Here is a 15,388-nt window from a genome sequence, read left to right on the forward strand (position 1 = left end):
ACAATTGGTGAATGGCTCATAAAGTTGCCAAAAGCTCAGATCAGCCCCGGAAAAAAAAAAAAAAAAAAGCAGGGTGTTCTAAGGCAAGGGGTGAGGGGCCCAGAGTCCAAACAGGTGAACGTGGCATGTGGCTCCCGGTGGCAAGGGCTAGAGTGCCAAGATCTGCCAGCTGGGTCTGTGAACCTCAGGTGACCCTGAACTCTCAGAAAAGAGCTACATGACAGTTAGTGGTCATTTTTATTTCCTCAAATACAATTACAGATGAATTCAGCAGTTTAAGTCTCCCTTTGTGACACTGTTCCTACCATCTCCCTGACATCTGCTGGGGTAGGTTTCTTGGTGTGATTCTGCAATGGAGTGGAACAGAGTCGCCACCACACTCATGTCCCGCAGGACTGGGACTTTTCATCTCTGAGTCAACAAGGCCTCCTTCGGATTCCATAACTTCTCCTCTTGCTTGGGAAGGAGGAACACAAACAGTAGTAACAGCAGGACATTTTCCTCAAGTCAGACATCCAGAACAGTGAATCAGAGAAGAAGGACAAGAAAATAATTGGATTACAGGAAGGGTGTTAGGGGAGATACAATTGGAGGCAACCAGTCAAATGCTCCCCACCTCAGTAGAAGAAATTAAGGATGTGAAAGCCCTTGGCTCAGGCAAATAGGTCCTCAAGTGTTTACTGATGTTGAATCTGGAGGTTAATGGGGGTGAAGAATCATCTTTCAAGGACAACTACTCAGAAGTCTACTCAGTGCTTGAGTCCAAAGAATCAGAGGACTGGCAGATCATATAGGTCTTGAAGATCAAAAGATAGGTTTCCTTGAACTTCTTTATTTTATAAGCATAGACAATAGGGTTCATCATAGAGTTAGCATGGGAGAGCAGAATGCCCAAATACAGTATGATCTGTGGCACCTCACCATGAAAGTACGTGATACAGTTGATGATAGATAAAGGCAGCCAGGAAAAAGCAAACAGGAAGAGAACCAGAAACAGGGACTTGGCCGTCTTGAACTCCCGTCCATAAAATGCACCTGTCTCTTTGGAGCTTGAAAAGTTCTGATTGAGTTTGTTCCGGATGACATAGAATATGTCAAGATAGATGGCACACATGACAACCAGGGGGATTAAGATCCAAGTGAAGAAGCTGAAGTAGACCATGTAGTCCATCCTCATGACAGAACTGAACTGGCACGAGAGGAAGGTGACATTTCTCTGGTGCTCTGAGGTCAGTTTCATGTTCCAGCCAAACATGGGGGTCAGTCCCACCAGGAAGGACACCAGCCAGCAAAGCCCCAGGGCCAACCATATTCTTCTTTGTGTGGTGACCCTCCTGTATCTGTTGGAATGGAAGAGAATGGGTGAGTTCATAGAATTGCTACAGGAAGGGGCAGGGGGTGACAGGAGCGGGGATGGGGATGGGGTGGGGACGGGGATGGAGAGTGCTGGCATTCCGGCAAACGTGTCTGGGGGACTTTTTAAAAGAAATATGATCAAGAATGGATTAAAAATACTTTGCCACACTCACAGCTCCATTTCCAGCCCAAGAATTCTTTGACTCCTGGGAGGTAAGAGTTTTCTAGGTCTCTTGGGACCTGGTGAGAAATGACCTATCTCCTTAAAGCACCTTTCCAGCAACGCTCTGCCTTCTTTTGTTTGGCTGCTGTGCCGAAGCCCAGAAGTTATAACTGCCTCTCCACACTCCCCTCCACCTGTGCCTGCCCCTGCTTCTCTGTTTGCACTGGCATCCACACTTGATAATTGAGTTACATGGGTCTGTGGAGGTGTGGAGATCGTGTGGAAGTGCTTCCAGAACCTCAGATGACTCATCCACAGAGAAGCACCATCCTTCCTGACAACATCCCACACACAACACAAGAAGGAAACTGATTTTGTTAAGTATTGACTGTGTACTTAGGAGACTTTATCTCAGTTAAATCTCACAACAAACTAAAGCTATTTTTATGATAATCTCCATTTCATTGCTGGTGATGGGTACAGATGACAGGAGTTGGAGCTACTATTGACTGAGCATAGACCGTGTGCAGGCATTTTTTTAAGAGCCTTACACGTGTGAACTATGTAATTACAAGGAAGTGGCAATATTTGTCCCCATGTTATAGGTGGAAAAGGAAAAAAGAAAGAAAGAAAGAAAGAAAGAAAGAAAGAAAGAAAGAAAGAAAGAAGGAAGGAAGAAAGAAAGAAAGAAAGAAAGAAAGAAAGAAAGAAGAAAGAAAGAAAGAAAGAAAGAAGAAAGAAAGAAAGAAAGAAAGAAAGAAAGAAAGAAAGAAAGCAAGCAATCCTGGTAACCTGTACAAGCTACAAGTAGCAGAGGTGAAATCGAAGCGAGGTAGATTTGTGTTCAGAGTATCTTAACCGCTATGGAAAGATGAGGAACCAAAGCAGTAAAAGTAACTTGCCCCAGCTCAGATATCAAGATCTGGACTTTGAAGCTCAGGCTTTTTAGTATCAAAAGCTTGTTTACAGCCCCCTCCCTGCATCTCTTCCCTAAGATCAGAGAGAAGGAGGGCAAGACAATTGTCACTCAGGACACCTGGGGAATGAGATGTCTCCATTAGGTGGTCCGTCCTGTTCACCTCATCACATTGCTACTTTCTGCAATGGAGAACTGTTTCTTGGTCCCCTCCTCAGCTTGGAAGAGGAAGCAAAGTCAAAATAACTTGAAAATAACCTACGTCTGCAAAGAACAGAAGCATCCGTTTATTTCTCTCCTCCTATTCTTTTCTGTCTGCTCCTTATTTTATCTAGTAGGTTTCTGTCATTTCTAAAACCCAAGAACATCTTTTACTAATTGAAGGTGCATCAAGCTTCCACCATCTTAGCTGCCCCGGGGGCCTAAGCGTACACCCCCATAGTCAGCGGAGACGGCCTGAGCACTCCTCTGTTCCCCAGTCCCAGCTCAACACTGTTCCAACCCTCACACACCAAATGGTGAAAAGAAATGTAGCTCCCTCTTTCAAGTTCAGAGGCCAGTTTTGATTCGGTTTCATTGAAGAAGCCCTGGGTCCCAGGCACCTCCATCACTGCCCCACACGGCCCCTCTTACCTGACAGTGAGCTTGACCCGCAGGTACCGGTCCACAGCAATGGCTAGCAGGGACATGATGGAAGCATGAGTGAAGATCAACAGCAGGCAGGTCATGAAAAGGCAGTTATAAAATTGGATTGTGATGCCCAGGCTGATGACAATGGCCAAAGGCATGACCAGCACCCCAACGGCAATGTCAGCAAGGGCCAGGGAGACAATGAAATAGAAGGTGGTGGTCTGTAGGCTGGGGTTCAGCTTGACCACCCAGATGACCAACACATTGCCCACGATGGCGCAGAGCCCGATGAGAATCTCCACTGTGATGTAGGTGACATTGGCCAACAACAGGGCAGTGCCATTGACAGCCATCTTGCTTTCTCCAAGGAGCTTCCCAAGTAATAGGCGTGCTGACAGGATCCGTGTGGCCCGGTGAGCCTAGCTCTTGCCAGGCATCTCGCTAGAGGTTCAGGTGCAACAGCAACGGTCCCAAATTCACAACTTGCTCATTCCTTCTCTTCTCTGGTGGGACGCTCCCTTGGAGAGCCTCCCTTCTTTTCTTAGAGGGTGCCCATCTCGGGGCAATCATTTCCTGCCCCTTCATGGGCCACACACCCCTGGGCTCCCGGAAGCGTGGAGGACAGTTCTTTATGGGGTGAATCTGAAAGTGCCGTTCCTCTAAGTTCCCCAGACAGACACGCTCATAGCTTCTGCCTCCTGCCCCTCCTTGAGCTCCATCGAGATAAGCAACCTTCTTAGGGGGGGCGGTCAGGAAGTGAGATGGGCCAAGAGGAAGCAGAGACCAGGAACACTCACAAGCAGATGAAAAGAGCAGAGGAGCGGTGTGAGTGGCATGGAGAAGGCTCGAGATTCATTCACTCTGGGACTGGATGGGAGTGTAGGCCTGGGTGAGAGAGCAGTGGAAGCACAGACTTGAATGTTCTGGCTTTCTGCTGGCTTAGCAGAAATACCCCGTGACAAGGAGGCAAACGGGAGCCACAGGGGAACAAGAAGTAGATTTTGGTGGCAGCCTTAGCCAGAATTTATTGTTTTCTTAGTGTACGCTACAGATTGAATGTCTGGGTCCTTCCCCCACCCCACACAAAATGTATATGTTGAGAGATCTGAGCCTCAAAGTGACAGTATTAGGAGTAGGGTCTTTGGGAGATGGCTGGGTCAAGGAGATGGAGCCACCATACGTGGGATTACTGTCTTATAAGAGACACCCCACAGAGCTCCTTCACCCTTTCCGCCATTCAGGAACAAGGAGCTGTCTCCCACCAGACACCAGAGCTGCTGGCACCTTGATCTGGGGCCTCCCAGCCTACAGAATTGACCATTTCTGTTGCTTATAAGCTGCCCAGGCTTTGGTGTTCTGTTACAGTTGCCTGAACAGACTGAGACAGTGCGTTAACAGCGAGCGCTGAGAATTGAGGGGCATGAGTGGACTCTTGGCCGGCACAGCTGGGATCCAGCTTCTGCATCAAAGATCCTTTGCTAAAGGAACAAGCTAAGAGCCCCTGCTTAGAAGGGCAAAAAGGCTCGGCACCTCCCATAAGCATATCTGCCGACTCTCCATTTCCCGGGTCAGCCCACACACCCACCAAGGTCTCACATTCCCTCCAGCCAGCAACCAGCTGGTGACAACTCTCTCTGAGGAACAACAGGACAACAGGATGATGGCCAGGCAGAGAGAAGGGAAAGGCCCACGCGTGCACACCGTCACACAGCGTACCCTCTCACCACCGCCTGCAGGAATGAGGAACCCAACTGCTTTCCTGGAAGTTGTTCATCTGGTCTGCAGCTTCTGGAAACCAGACACTTAAAGGCAGTGGTCACTTAAGGTCCCTCTAGTTCAGGTGCTCTCAGTCCTGCCCCAAGGGGTTATTTACAGAGACAGCAAGAAGGGGTGGGTGGACCTGAGCCTGCACCGTGAACTGAAGGGTTTATGATATTTGCCTTAAATGCCAATCCATGTACAGCCCCAACTAAACCTTGACGCTACCAACAGTGTTGTTTACCTCCTCGCCAGGGCCCTGGTGAGATGCCTCGGGATGTGGCCTCCACATCACCCTCTGCTCCCCCACCTCATCCCGGGTTGGCCCAGGCTGAATCCCTTGCTCATGCCTCTAGACTTGTCATTTCTCCCTGGGCTGGGGGACAGCCCTCTCCAACTGCATCTCTTTCACTCCAGCATTTTCCAGCGCTAACTCTGCCTGCATCCAGCAGGGCTTCTCATCAAAGTTTCTACCGCCATTGCTTTTTTTCTCTCTGCTTCAGAGAAGGAAGTCACAGAGACCTATTTTTAGAAGGCTGCATGCCACCCAAAGAAGTCGCTCTTGGCCTAAAGCAATTGTTGAATCTTGGTGGCAAGCTGTAAACGATGGGCCCTCCCGGCCTGTCCCTTGCCACCGGCTAGCACCAAACAGCCCTATGTGAGAGAGAGACTCTCTTGGTGTAGGGACAAGTCCTGTTGCCTGGTTGGAGCAAAAATACAGCAATAGGGTGGTTTCCTGGGGGCTTTGGCCACTCCAAGTCTGCCTTACAGCCTTGTTCTGAGTTTGAGAACTGGTCAGACAATGGACAGCTCCCAAGGAAGAGAGAGAGATAGGGGCCTCTGCGTGGTTATGGGCCAGAAGCTGGGCAAAGGGGAAAGGTGGCAGAGGCCAGGAAAGTGCCTGAGCCATGGATCTAGCCATGGGAAGTGGACCGAGGCCTTGGGGAAGGACTGGACAGCTGCAGCTGGAAACCTGACTGGTGTGTTTGCTGATTCTTAGCCCTTTCATCCTCCATTAGGACCTAGGTGAGTCCTTTTAGGACTAGCCCATCTTGGCTTGGTTAGAGAAATCAAGGAGAGGGCTTTGTGACCCAGCACCGTGACAGGAGCAGTGTGGTGGGTACAGGATAGCCTGTGAGAAAGTCATTCCAGGAGAAAAGGATAAGCGGGGGGACGGGGGGCGGGGGGCACTCTTGGGACACCTGACCTAACCACCTCTTCCCAGCAGGGAGTTCTCTGGAAATTCCTCTCCATGAACAAGGGAGGCCTGAGCCCATTCCCACTCAGAGGGGTGACAAGAAGGTTGAACAGAGAGGTTTCCAGTTACTTTGCAATTAGGCCTAGGATTGGGCCCTGAGCCAACTTTCCACTCCAGATGGAACAGCAGAAGGCAGCCTGGAGAAGAGGACAGAGAGGCCAGGGCAGATGGTCATCTTGCTTACCACCAACCCCTCCCCCTCCCTAGACGGCCCACAGCTGCTCTCGGGTAACTTCCTTCATCTGTCATGGAGGGACCACCTCAGCCTCCAGAGGCATCTCCAGATGCAAGTCCCCCAACAGCCTCTGTGCAGCCCTTAGGATCAAGTCCAGCCTCCCTGGAATGGCACATGAGACCTTTCAAGGCGGGAGTCTCCCAGCCTCTGCAGCCTCCTCCCCCCTGATACCACAAGCACCGTGGGTCCCCCTCCCCCCTGACACCACAAGCACCGCCATGCTTTCACTTCCTCTCTCCTGTGCACCCGGCTTGGAAAGCCCTTCTCCCCATGTCTACCTAGAACACATGCACTCTTTCTTCAAGACTATTCTCAGACAGGACCCTGAAGAGAACTTCCCAGACATCCCCTCCCTGCGCTGTGTTTATCGGGCCCCCCTCCTCTGTCATCCTGCAAGCTCCTGAAGCATAGGGCTCCCCACTTTTCATTTCTAGCCCTACCACAATGCCTGGCGGATCGATGTGCTCCAGTATATTTTTTGATAAATGAACGAGTAGGAAAGCACCTCAGTGAACCGGGGGCATCAGCTTGGCACTGGGTATAGAATACCAATAAATCAGCTAGGACCTGCCAGGTATGTTCCCTTATGCCATCTGCAGTGTTGGGCACTTCACTTTCTTAGTCTTGTTCAATGCTCTCTGATGAAATTGATAATGTAATCAAAGCTGAGCAGACCAGGTTCAGAATGGTGACATAACCTCCCCAGGGTTGCGCAGCTAGGAAGTGGCGGAGCCGGCATCAAACCCAGGCCTCTGGTTTCAGGAAATGAATGGGCAACTGAACAACCACATGAAGCTTTTACAAGTACAAGGCATCCGTGGACTTGATGTTGCCATATCCTCAACATGACGTTCTAACCTCACACCTGGAAAAGAGGTGACCAAGCCTGTGGGAACAGAGCACAAGGACAGTGTAGGTCTAGCACCTGCTCTGAATCACAAAGAAGTGGAGGAGCCAGCAGGCCACTTGGCAGGGCCCCAAGGAGAGCTCTGGGATAGAAAGAAAACTTTCATTGGACCAGAGTATCAAAATATTTCTTTAATAATAAAATTAACTATAAGTAAGAAGTGGCTCAGGGAATTTCCCCCATCTCAAAGAGTTGTGTCTGTTTTAGTTTTACAAAAAGAATCTGAGCTCCATGGAAGAGGCAAGGATCAGGGAGGATCCATCAACCCGAACCACAGGAAGCGTCTGGAGTCCCTAGGAAAGGCCTCACCTGTCCCGACCCCAGGCCTGACGCGCCTGGACATAGCTCAGCCACAGGACCGCAACCTTGCCCTTGGGGTTCTGCTTAACATGGTGAGAGGCTGGCCAGAGAGTGCTCATCTGCTCCTTTGCAGCTGCTCAGACAAGCCTGAGAGAGCCCCAGCAACCACCCCGCACCAACAGCCAGATGCTGTGTGAGCAGGATTGCGGCCGAGGGGGCAGGCACGGGGTGGGGTGGGGGGCTCATCAGAGCAGCAGTCCAGGCAGTCACTGAGACAGGATGGCGGGCAGGTGGGGGGTGGTCGTTTCTGCCTGAGGCTGGCTCACGCTGCCTCCCCTGCTGCCTGTGGAGTTGCACAAAATCAGTTTGTTCACTTCCTCTTGGCCCCATTACCACTTCCGCAAAGCTTTATATTTTTACAAAGCTTTGTGCTAGCTAGCGGCAGAGGCTTAGAAAGAGCGAGATGGCCAAGAAGGTGGCCTCTCCCAGCACCCCTCCTTTCCCTGCTTCAGTCAGCCAGGAGGAGGAGGCTAGGCCCTCAGAAGCCTTCCTCCAGGACTGATCCAGAGCCACTGTCCCCAGGGCCCAGTGACTTGAGCCCAAGGAGCCAGGGACTCCTGAGGCCTACAGCCGGAGTTCAAGAGACCCACTCAGAGCCAGCCCGAGGGAGAAGGGAAAGACCAAGTTTCCTTTACTCTGAGCAAGAGAAAATCCTGCGCAGCAAAGCGGAGCTCCTTGGTCCAACGTCCTGCCCACCAGGGCCCCCAACCCCACGTGCAACGGAAGGCCCCAGGCCCTGATGGAGAGTCCAGAGCAGGCTCCAGCCAACTCTGAGTTTTCACAGGTTCTAGGCGCTCAGAAACCAAGGAGATGCCAGTGTACAGAGTGGCAGCGGGGTCCAGGCTTCCTGCCCCGGCGGGGTGTCCGCCTGGCTCCCGCTGAGCCTCTGCCGGGCGCTGTGCTCACAGTGACCGCCAGGTGGCGGCACATCCCCACGGCCTCCGGGTGGGCCCGCGCCCCAAGGGGCAGCGGGGAGGCCGCAGCACCCACCCGTGTAGCGCAGGACACCAAGGGACTAAGGGCTCGGGAGACGCGGCCGATGCGCGGCTGCCCGGGCTCAAGCCCACCCCCTGGCACATTTCTGGGCAACACTAAACTCAGTCCTCAGCTCAAAACGGTGGAGAAGCTGCTCCGACTTTCAGAGCTGTGCGGATTCCGGGAAAAACAGCGGCTGGGGTTTCTTCTTCAGAGTGTGTGAAGCTGAGCATTTCCTCATGTGCATGTTGGCCAAGTCTATGTCGTCCTCTGTGAGGTTTCTCTTCATGTCTTTTGCCCATTTCATGATTGGATTGTTTGTTTCTTTGGTGTTGAGTTTAATAAGTTCTTTATAGATCTTGGAAACTAGCCCTTTATCTGATACGTCATTAGCAAATATCTTCTCCCATCCTGTAGGTTGTCTTTGAGTTTTGTTGACTGTATCCTTTGCTGTGCAAAAGCTTCTTATCTTGATGAAGTCCCAATAGTTCATTTTTGCTTTTGCCCCGCACAGGCTCCACTCCGCCCGCTTAATTAAGCAGAACCACCCCATGAGGCTCACAGCAGGGGAAACTGAGGCCCAGAGGTGCACAGGCCCGCTGGTGGCTGTGCGGCTGGTCGCAGGAGTGCGGGGACTCGGAGGCCGCTACTGGCCCCTCATTTCGGGGGAGGACAGAGGAGACCAGGAGACCAGGCAGGGGCTGCTCAGGGCGACCCCTGGGGTGTGCAGCTCTCCCACATCCCCAGCTGGGCCCTCGGCACCTGCCAGTCTCTGACCAGTCCTCTCCGTCCCGCGGGCAGGGAGCCTCCTGTGGTCCAGAGCCCGGGACTTCTCACATCACCTCCAACGCCTTCACACTCTGCGCCTGGCTTCTAATCACTCAGCCTGGTGTCTCCCAAACCCCAGACAGGCCTACAGGCCTCTGGGCCACTGCAGGTCCCGGTGTGGACCCCGCGCCCTTGACCGAGTCACCAGAAGATGCAGAAATGTGCTGTGCGCGGAGCTCTCACTGATTCCCACATCCTCCCCACCCCTGGTTTCCTTTCCCTTCTGCCTAACAAATGTGACAACAGTCCCTCAGAAGTCAGAGGCAGACCCCCAGTGGCAGCAGGTATGTCACCTCCCTTCCTGTCACGTGTGTCTCCCCTCCTCCTGCGTGAGGCCTGGCGCCAATATGACCATGACAGCACCTTGGAGACACCGGCCGCCGCGCTATGCCTTGGCCACGCATCGCTCACCGTCCTACACAGCCCCGCAGGCGTCTGGGTAGGTCTACTTCCCACGTGGAGAATGGGCGCAGTGACAAAGGAGGGTACTGGCTGTTGGTGGCACAGCCCAGCGGTGACAGGGCTGCGGCCCAGGCCCAAGTCTGTCTGGGCTGCAAGCCCTGGGCTGCCCCATGAGCCCCCGAGAACGAGGACGGCTCCATACCAGTCACTCCAGACCCGACTGGGCAATTGAGGCAGAAACTCCTCACGGCCCTACTGGGTTCAGTCTTGTGTCACTGGTCAGGCCGGCGACGGGGGCAGGGGACCGAGCAGCGGGCTGCTCTCGGCTCAGCTGAGTAGACAGAGGCTGCAGCCATCTGTGATGTCAGACCACAGCGGCGGGAGACACCACGCGGTCCTGGCCCCTGCTGGGTGGCTTCCCAGGAGCCTGGGCTCCTTGCTTTCCTTCGGGGCAAAGGCAGAGACTGCCCCAGGAGGTGTGTGTCAACAGGTCATCCTGACCCGGGAGGAGCAGTTGCCATGTTCCTTAGAGAAGATGCTGGGAGGAGGGGCCCTGGGAGGGGCTCAGGGGGTGAAGTGTAGGCCTTCGGCTCAGGTCAGGGTCCAGGGCTGGGTCAGGATCTTAGGGTCCTGGGGTAGAGCCCTGCATCGGGGCTCCTTGCTCTCATGGGAGCCTGATTCTCCCTCTGCTGTGTCTCTCCCTCTCCCTCCCTTTCCCGGCCTCTCGCTCTCCATCTCTACCTCTCCTTCTCCCTCAGTCCCCCCTCCCTCCCCCTTTCCCTCAACCTCTCTCTGTCTCCCTCTCCCTCTCCATCTCTCTCCCCCTCCCTCCCTCTCCCTCCCTCTTCCTCTTCCTCCCTCTCCCTCCCTTTCCCTCTCCCTCAGTCTCTCTCTCCCTCTCCCTCTCTCTCTCCATCTCTCCCTCCCTCTCCCTCTCTCTCTCCCTCTCCCTCTGCCTGCTGCTCCCTCTGCTTGTGTTCTCTCTCTCTCTCTCTCTGTCAAATAAATAAGTAAAATCTTTAAAGAAAAAAGAGGGGATCCCTGGGTGGCTCAGTGGTTTAGCGCCTGCCTTCGGCCCAGGGCTGATCCTGGGGTCCCGGGATCGAGTCCCACATCAGGCTCCTTGCATGGAGCCTGCTTCTCCCTCTGCCTGTGTCTCTGCCTCTCTCTCCCTTCATCTCTCTCATGAATAAATAAATAAAATCTTAAAAAAAAAAAAAGAAAAAAGAAAGTAAGGAGGAAGGTTTCTTGGGATAAGTTTCCCTGACCTCAGTGCTAGCGAAGAGGTTGTTTTCTTCACAAACCAGCCTGCTAGAGTCACTGCCTCCTGGGATGCTGTATGGCAGCTTTTGCCAGGGCAGCCAAGAGGCTTGGAGCTGGTGCTCTGTCTCAGTGACCAGGCTTTGCTCAGACTCCGCGTCAGCCCTGGGCTCCCGGGGTGTGAGCGACTCTTCTGCTGGGAGCGGCCCCCCATCCTTTTTGGAAGCAGGCAAGGTGTGATGAAGATGTGCACCTAATATTGGAAGGGGCACTAGCGTTTATTTCTAAGGCAGGTCTGCAAGGTGGTTATTCTAGGTTATTTTTTTTTAATTTTTTTAAATTTTTATTTATTTATGATAGTCACAGAGAGAGAGAGAGAGAGAGAGGCAGAGACACAGACAGAGGGAGAAGCAGGCTCCATGCACCGGGAGCCTGACGTGGGATTCGATCTCGGGTCTCCGGGATTGCGCCCTGGGCCGAAGGCAGACGCCAAACCGCTGCGCCACCCAGGGATCCCCTATTCTAGGTTATTGTACAAAGATTCTTGTCAGTCCCTCCCTGACTTTGGGTTGAGGTTCTTTTTCCCCGACAAGCAGTCTACAATCATATTTTTTTTTTGAGATTTATTTACTTACTCATTTATTTGAGAGAGAGAGAGAGCATGGGTTGGAGGGGTAGAGGGAGATGGAGAAGCAGACTGCCTGCTGAGCAGGGAGCCTGATGCAGGGCTCGATCCCAAGATCCCGGGATCACGACCTGAGCCAAAGGCAGATGCTTAACGACAGAGCCACCCAGATGCCCCCACAATAGTATTTTAATGACCAGTTTGGGCAAAACCAAACCAAAACAAAACAAAACAAAAAGCAATGATAAGACAGAAAGTACCCCCAGGGTTAAATGAGCGCCTTAAGAAGAGCATTCAGTACATCACTTGGAGCATCCAGCACACATGGCCTCATAAACACCCTCCCCGGGAATGCTGTTGTACAGGGCATGATATCATGATTCCCCCAGGTAGACTTTATTTATATTTATGTACACCCCACCCATGTCCACAAAGGGTTGAAGCCACTACCAGAGTGAGTTAATAGCTTCCTCCTCTGCACACCTATGTCAGCTGACACGTTCCTCTCTTTGAGGACTTACTACACCATTTGTAGTTATTTATTTATGTGACTGCTTCTCCCACGAGCTACTAAAGTCCTTAAGTAAACTCCATAAGAAATTATGCCTGATTCATCTTTAGATCTCGCTCCCACTCCCCTTGTCCCTAAAGTACCAAGAGCATAAAATAGTACCTGGTACAGAGATGCCTGGATGGCTCAGGGGTTGAGTGTCTGCCTTCGGCTCAGGGTATGACCCCAGGGTCCAGGAATCGAGTCCCACATCGGGCTTCCTGCAGAGAGCCTGCTTTTCTCTCTGCCTATGTTGTCTCTCTGTGTCTCTCATTAATAAATAGATAAAATCTTAAAAAAAAAAAAACAGTACAAAGGAGACCAATAATAAACTCTCTGGGGTTCTCAGGACCTGTCTTCTCCTCATCCCTCAAAAGGGCTGACCACACCTTTCAATGTCTGGCAAGAAATCAGGAGGCACACAGGGAGACCTCTTGCTCAGCAAAAAAATTTTTTTGCATCTAATTTCAATCTCAAACCAGTTCAGACAGCAAACAGCGTGTGACCAGTTAGGGCCCCATGAAAGGGCCCCGCGGAGGGCTGTCCCATAGCTCTATCACATTTTGTGGTCTCAGCGTCTCTACACGCAACAGCCCGTGTCGTTGATCTCTATGATCTATGTAACGCGTGCCCCCTTCCGCTCACATGCACAATCACACTCACACACGTACTGTCCATTGTCCTATTCTGCTCGTTCCCATTTCACAATCAGAACCAATCACACCTTACTCATCACTGCTCTGTCTGCAGGGCCTAAAACCACTTTGGCCAGCTCAGTCTGACCCAGAGTGCCATGGGACTCACAAGGTTGGCTGCCTTGTCCGCGGGCCCTGAGCTCGGGGTGGGGGCTCCAGAGGCAAGGATTTGGGGAGGGATGGAACCCCGGAGGGAACAGCTGCCCAGAGTGGCTGGTTTCAGGTCAGACTTGGAGAGGCAGCCAGGTTTCTTCCGTAACAGAACTGGTTGGGGACCCATATAGTTGGGAATTCACAAACACATGCTTGCCCGTTCTTGCCTTTCTTCAGGGCCAACGCCCTCAATCTCCTGTTGGACGGGTCCTCTCCCTGGTCTGTTCCGTTTGCTCTTCAGTCATCCTGGTCTGCATCCCTCAGAATCTCCAGCCGAACAGCCTGGAACCCCTCGAACCAAGCCCACAGTCGGTCTTTCCTTCTTTCATTGCTGAACTTGACCTTGACAGTCTGCTGGCCAGGCCTCGCTGATGGCTGCACAGTGGGTGCCCATACGTGACACCGCTCTGCACCGGTGGTGCCCGTCCGCCCTGGAGCACCCCACACGTGCCCAGTGGGTGTTCATCCACAGCCAGACGCCTCTTCACGTGGGGGCAGCCCCTGACCCACGTGCTCCAAGGGAGAAATCACCATTAGGGCTGGCCGTGTGCCTCAAAACAACCCTGTCTTTCTCATTTTAAATTGGAAGATGCTATAAATTGTTTATTCTCTGGGTCATGGTAGCCCCTTTGACAGATGGCAAAGATACCAGCGTGAAGCCTGTGGGAAGTGACACGGGCACAGCAGGTGTCACAGAGCCTGGTCGGGGTGCAGGCTCCCGGCTCCCCACCCCCTGTCCAGCATGTGTGGGGCCCTGGTGATGGGTGTGACGGGTGCCCAGGCTTTACCATCAGCCGCCTGCCCAGCACTCCACCTTGGAGGTGCCTGTTACACACGGAACTAAAGGAAAAATCGTTCCACACCTACCACCCCTCCCCAAGCCATGAGGTACAGGCTTACTGCGAGTCCATGAAAGATGCTCCCCCAGGTCCTGTGTCTCTCCAGCACTGCCCCTCAGTCTCTCACTGAGGAGCTACTTCTCATTCTAACTCCCCCTACGTGCTCGTGGCTTCAGAAATGGGAAGCATCCGAAGGAGATCTCCCTTATTCACACTTGCTAGGAGGTGCCTCATGGCCCCATTTGGACTGGTTTATCTATATGGGGTGTGGGGGGGTGGCCCCGCTTGCCCAGGAAAGCATCCACAGGCCTGTGCCGAGGACTCCCCGACGATCCAGGGGGATGCCGCCTGCCGGCTCACTGGCCACTGAAAGCCCTGGGCCCCAGACGCCCCGCTGCTGAAGCTTTTCCAGGGCGGGTCTCAAGAGCCGCATAACCCCGAACAATGACCATGGTGCAGGAATTCTTTGGGGCCTGGCAGGTCAGCCAGCACTCCTCACCACTCTGAGGGCCTCCAGCCCACATGTGAGGTGCTGCGCACAGAGCCAGTGCCCGCCAAAGCAGCTCTGTGGCCACCGGCCCGGCCAGAGGAGGCCCATGATTCGATCTGCGTTATGTTCATTTGTATTTGCTCCCCAACTTAAATGCCCAACATCATCTAATCTTTCACTAAGCCAGCAACCTTTCCTGATTTTGGAGGAACAAAGAAATAGAATTTTTTCTTGATCCAGGTTTAGCCTCTGGGCCAGGCTCCGGAGCCAGGGCACAGCCACACCCAGCCTGCACCAGCAGCTCCTCCTGCCCTAGCCCATGAGTCAACTGGGCTGCACTGGTCATTCCCAGAGGGAAGCTAGACCTTGTTTCAGTGACCATGACTGCGAGCGGGACAACAGAACTCTAGGTCACTGTGAGACCATCTAGCCTGCACTCTTTCCCCCCCAGCCCCCACCCCGCCCAGTGCCCATGACTAGGGCTTTTTGTGTTGTCCTGCACTTGGCATCTCCCTGCTTCCTGCCAATAAACAGCTGGCTGCTGTTTCTGAGCAAATGGAACAAATGACCAACGTGAACTGCATGCAATCTATAAACTGGAAACATCTGCAGGGAGGCAGGGCGGCCACTGGCTAGGGGTGGTGAGGAGTGCAGGGTAGGGGGTTGTGGGGAGGCAGTGGGAGAGGCCGTGGGAGCAAGATGCATGAACTTCAGGGAGGAAGGAGAAGGGCAGAGCCCCATCAGGGAAGGGCAGATGGCTGGGCCTTGGGGTAAGGCCCCCGGACTGCTGCCTGCCTCTTGGTGACTCCTTGCTTTTCCTTGCAGGATGTTAACTCTGCTGGTTGTGATGAAATGAAGAGCGGGTGTGCATGCTCTTGCAGAGATATCATTTTACATGTGGAAGTGGATCTTAGAAAACAATGGGCCCAGCTCCCTGTTTCACAGGTGACAACAAAAGCCCTCAGGATAGAGTAAGTTAGACGCAAGC

At 53.0% G+C, this 15,388-nt stretch overlaps 1 protein-coding gene and 1 long non-coding RNA gene across 2 annotated transcripts; one reads left to right on the forward strand and one right to left on the reverse strand.

The window, feature by feature from the left end:
• Nucleotides 1-220: 220 nt before the first annotated feature.
• ADORA3 (adenosine A3 receptor) lies at nt 221-3,988 on the reverse strand. The gene is made up of 2 exons (XM_072768985.1): nt 3,069-3,988; nt 221-1,340 (listed from the first exon to the last, which is right to left on the reverse strand). The coding sequence occupies exons 1-2, from the start codon at nt 3,416-3,418 to the stop codon at nt 746-748; spliced, it is 945 nt and encodes a 314-aa protein (XP_072625086.1). The 5' UTR covers nt 3,419-3,988; the 3' UTR covers nt 221-745.
• A 3,987-nt stretch (nt 3,989-7,975) lies between these two features.
• Nucleotides 7,976-13,687, forward strand: LOC140600836 (uncharacterized). Its single transcript, XR_012003977.1, has 2 exons — nt 7,976-9,825; nt 13,249-13,687. It is a non-coding gene; the product is annotated as an uncharacterized lncRNA (long non-coding RNA).
• The last annotated feature ends 1,701 nt before the right edge of the window (nt 13,688-15,388 follow it).

Source organism: Canis lupus, chromosome 12 (assembly GCF_048164855.1).
Source record: "Canis lupus baileyi chromosome 12, mCanLup2.hap1, whole genome shotgun sequence".
Classification (NCBI taxonomy): domain Eukaryota; kingdom Metazoa; phylum Chordata; class Mammalia; order Carnivora; family Canidae; genus Canis; species Canis lupus.

Excerpts from the sequence above, each read along its gene's own strand:
- ADORA3 (XM_072768985.1), bottom strand. The coding sequence starts at position 3,418 with ATGGCTGTCAATGGCACTGCCCTGTTGTTGGCCAATGTCACCTACATC. Across the intron at positions 1,341-3,068 it reads CGGGTCAAGCTCACTGTCAG|ATACAGGAGGGTCACCACAC; the intron begins GTAAGAGGGGCC and ends CCATTCCAACAG.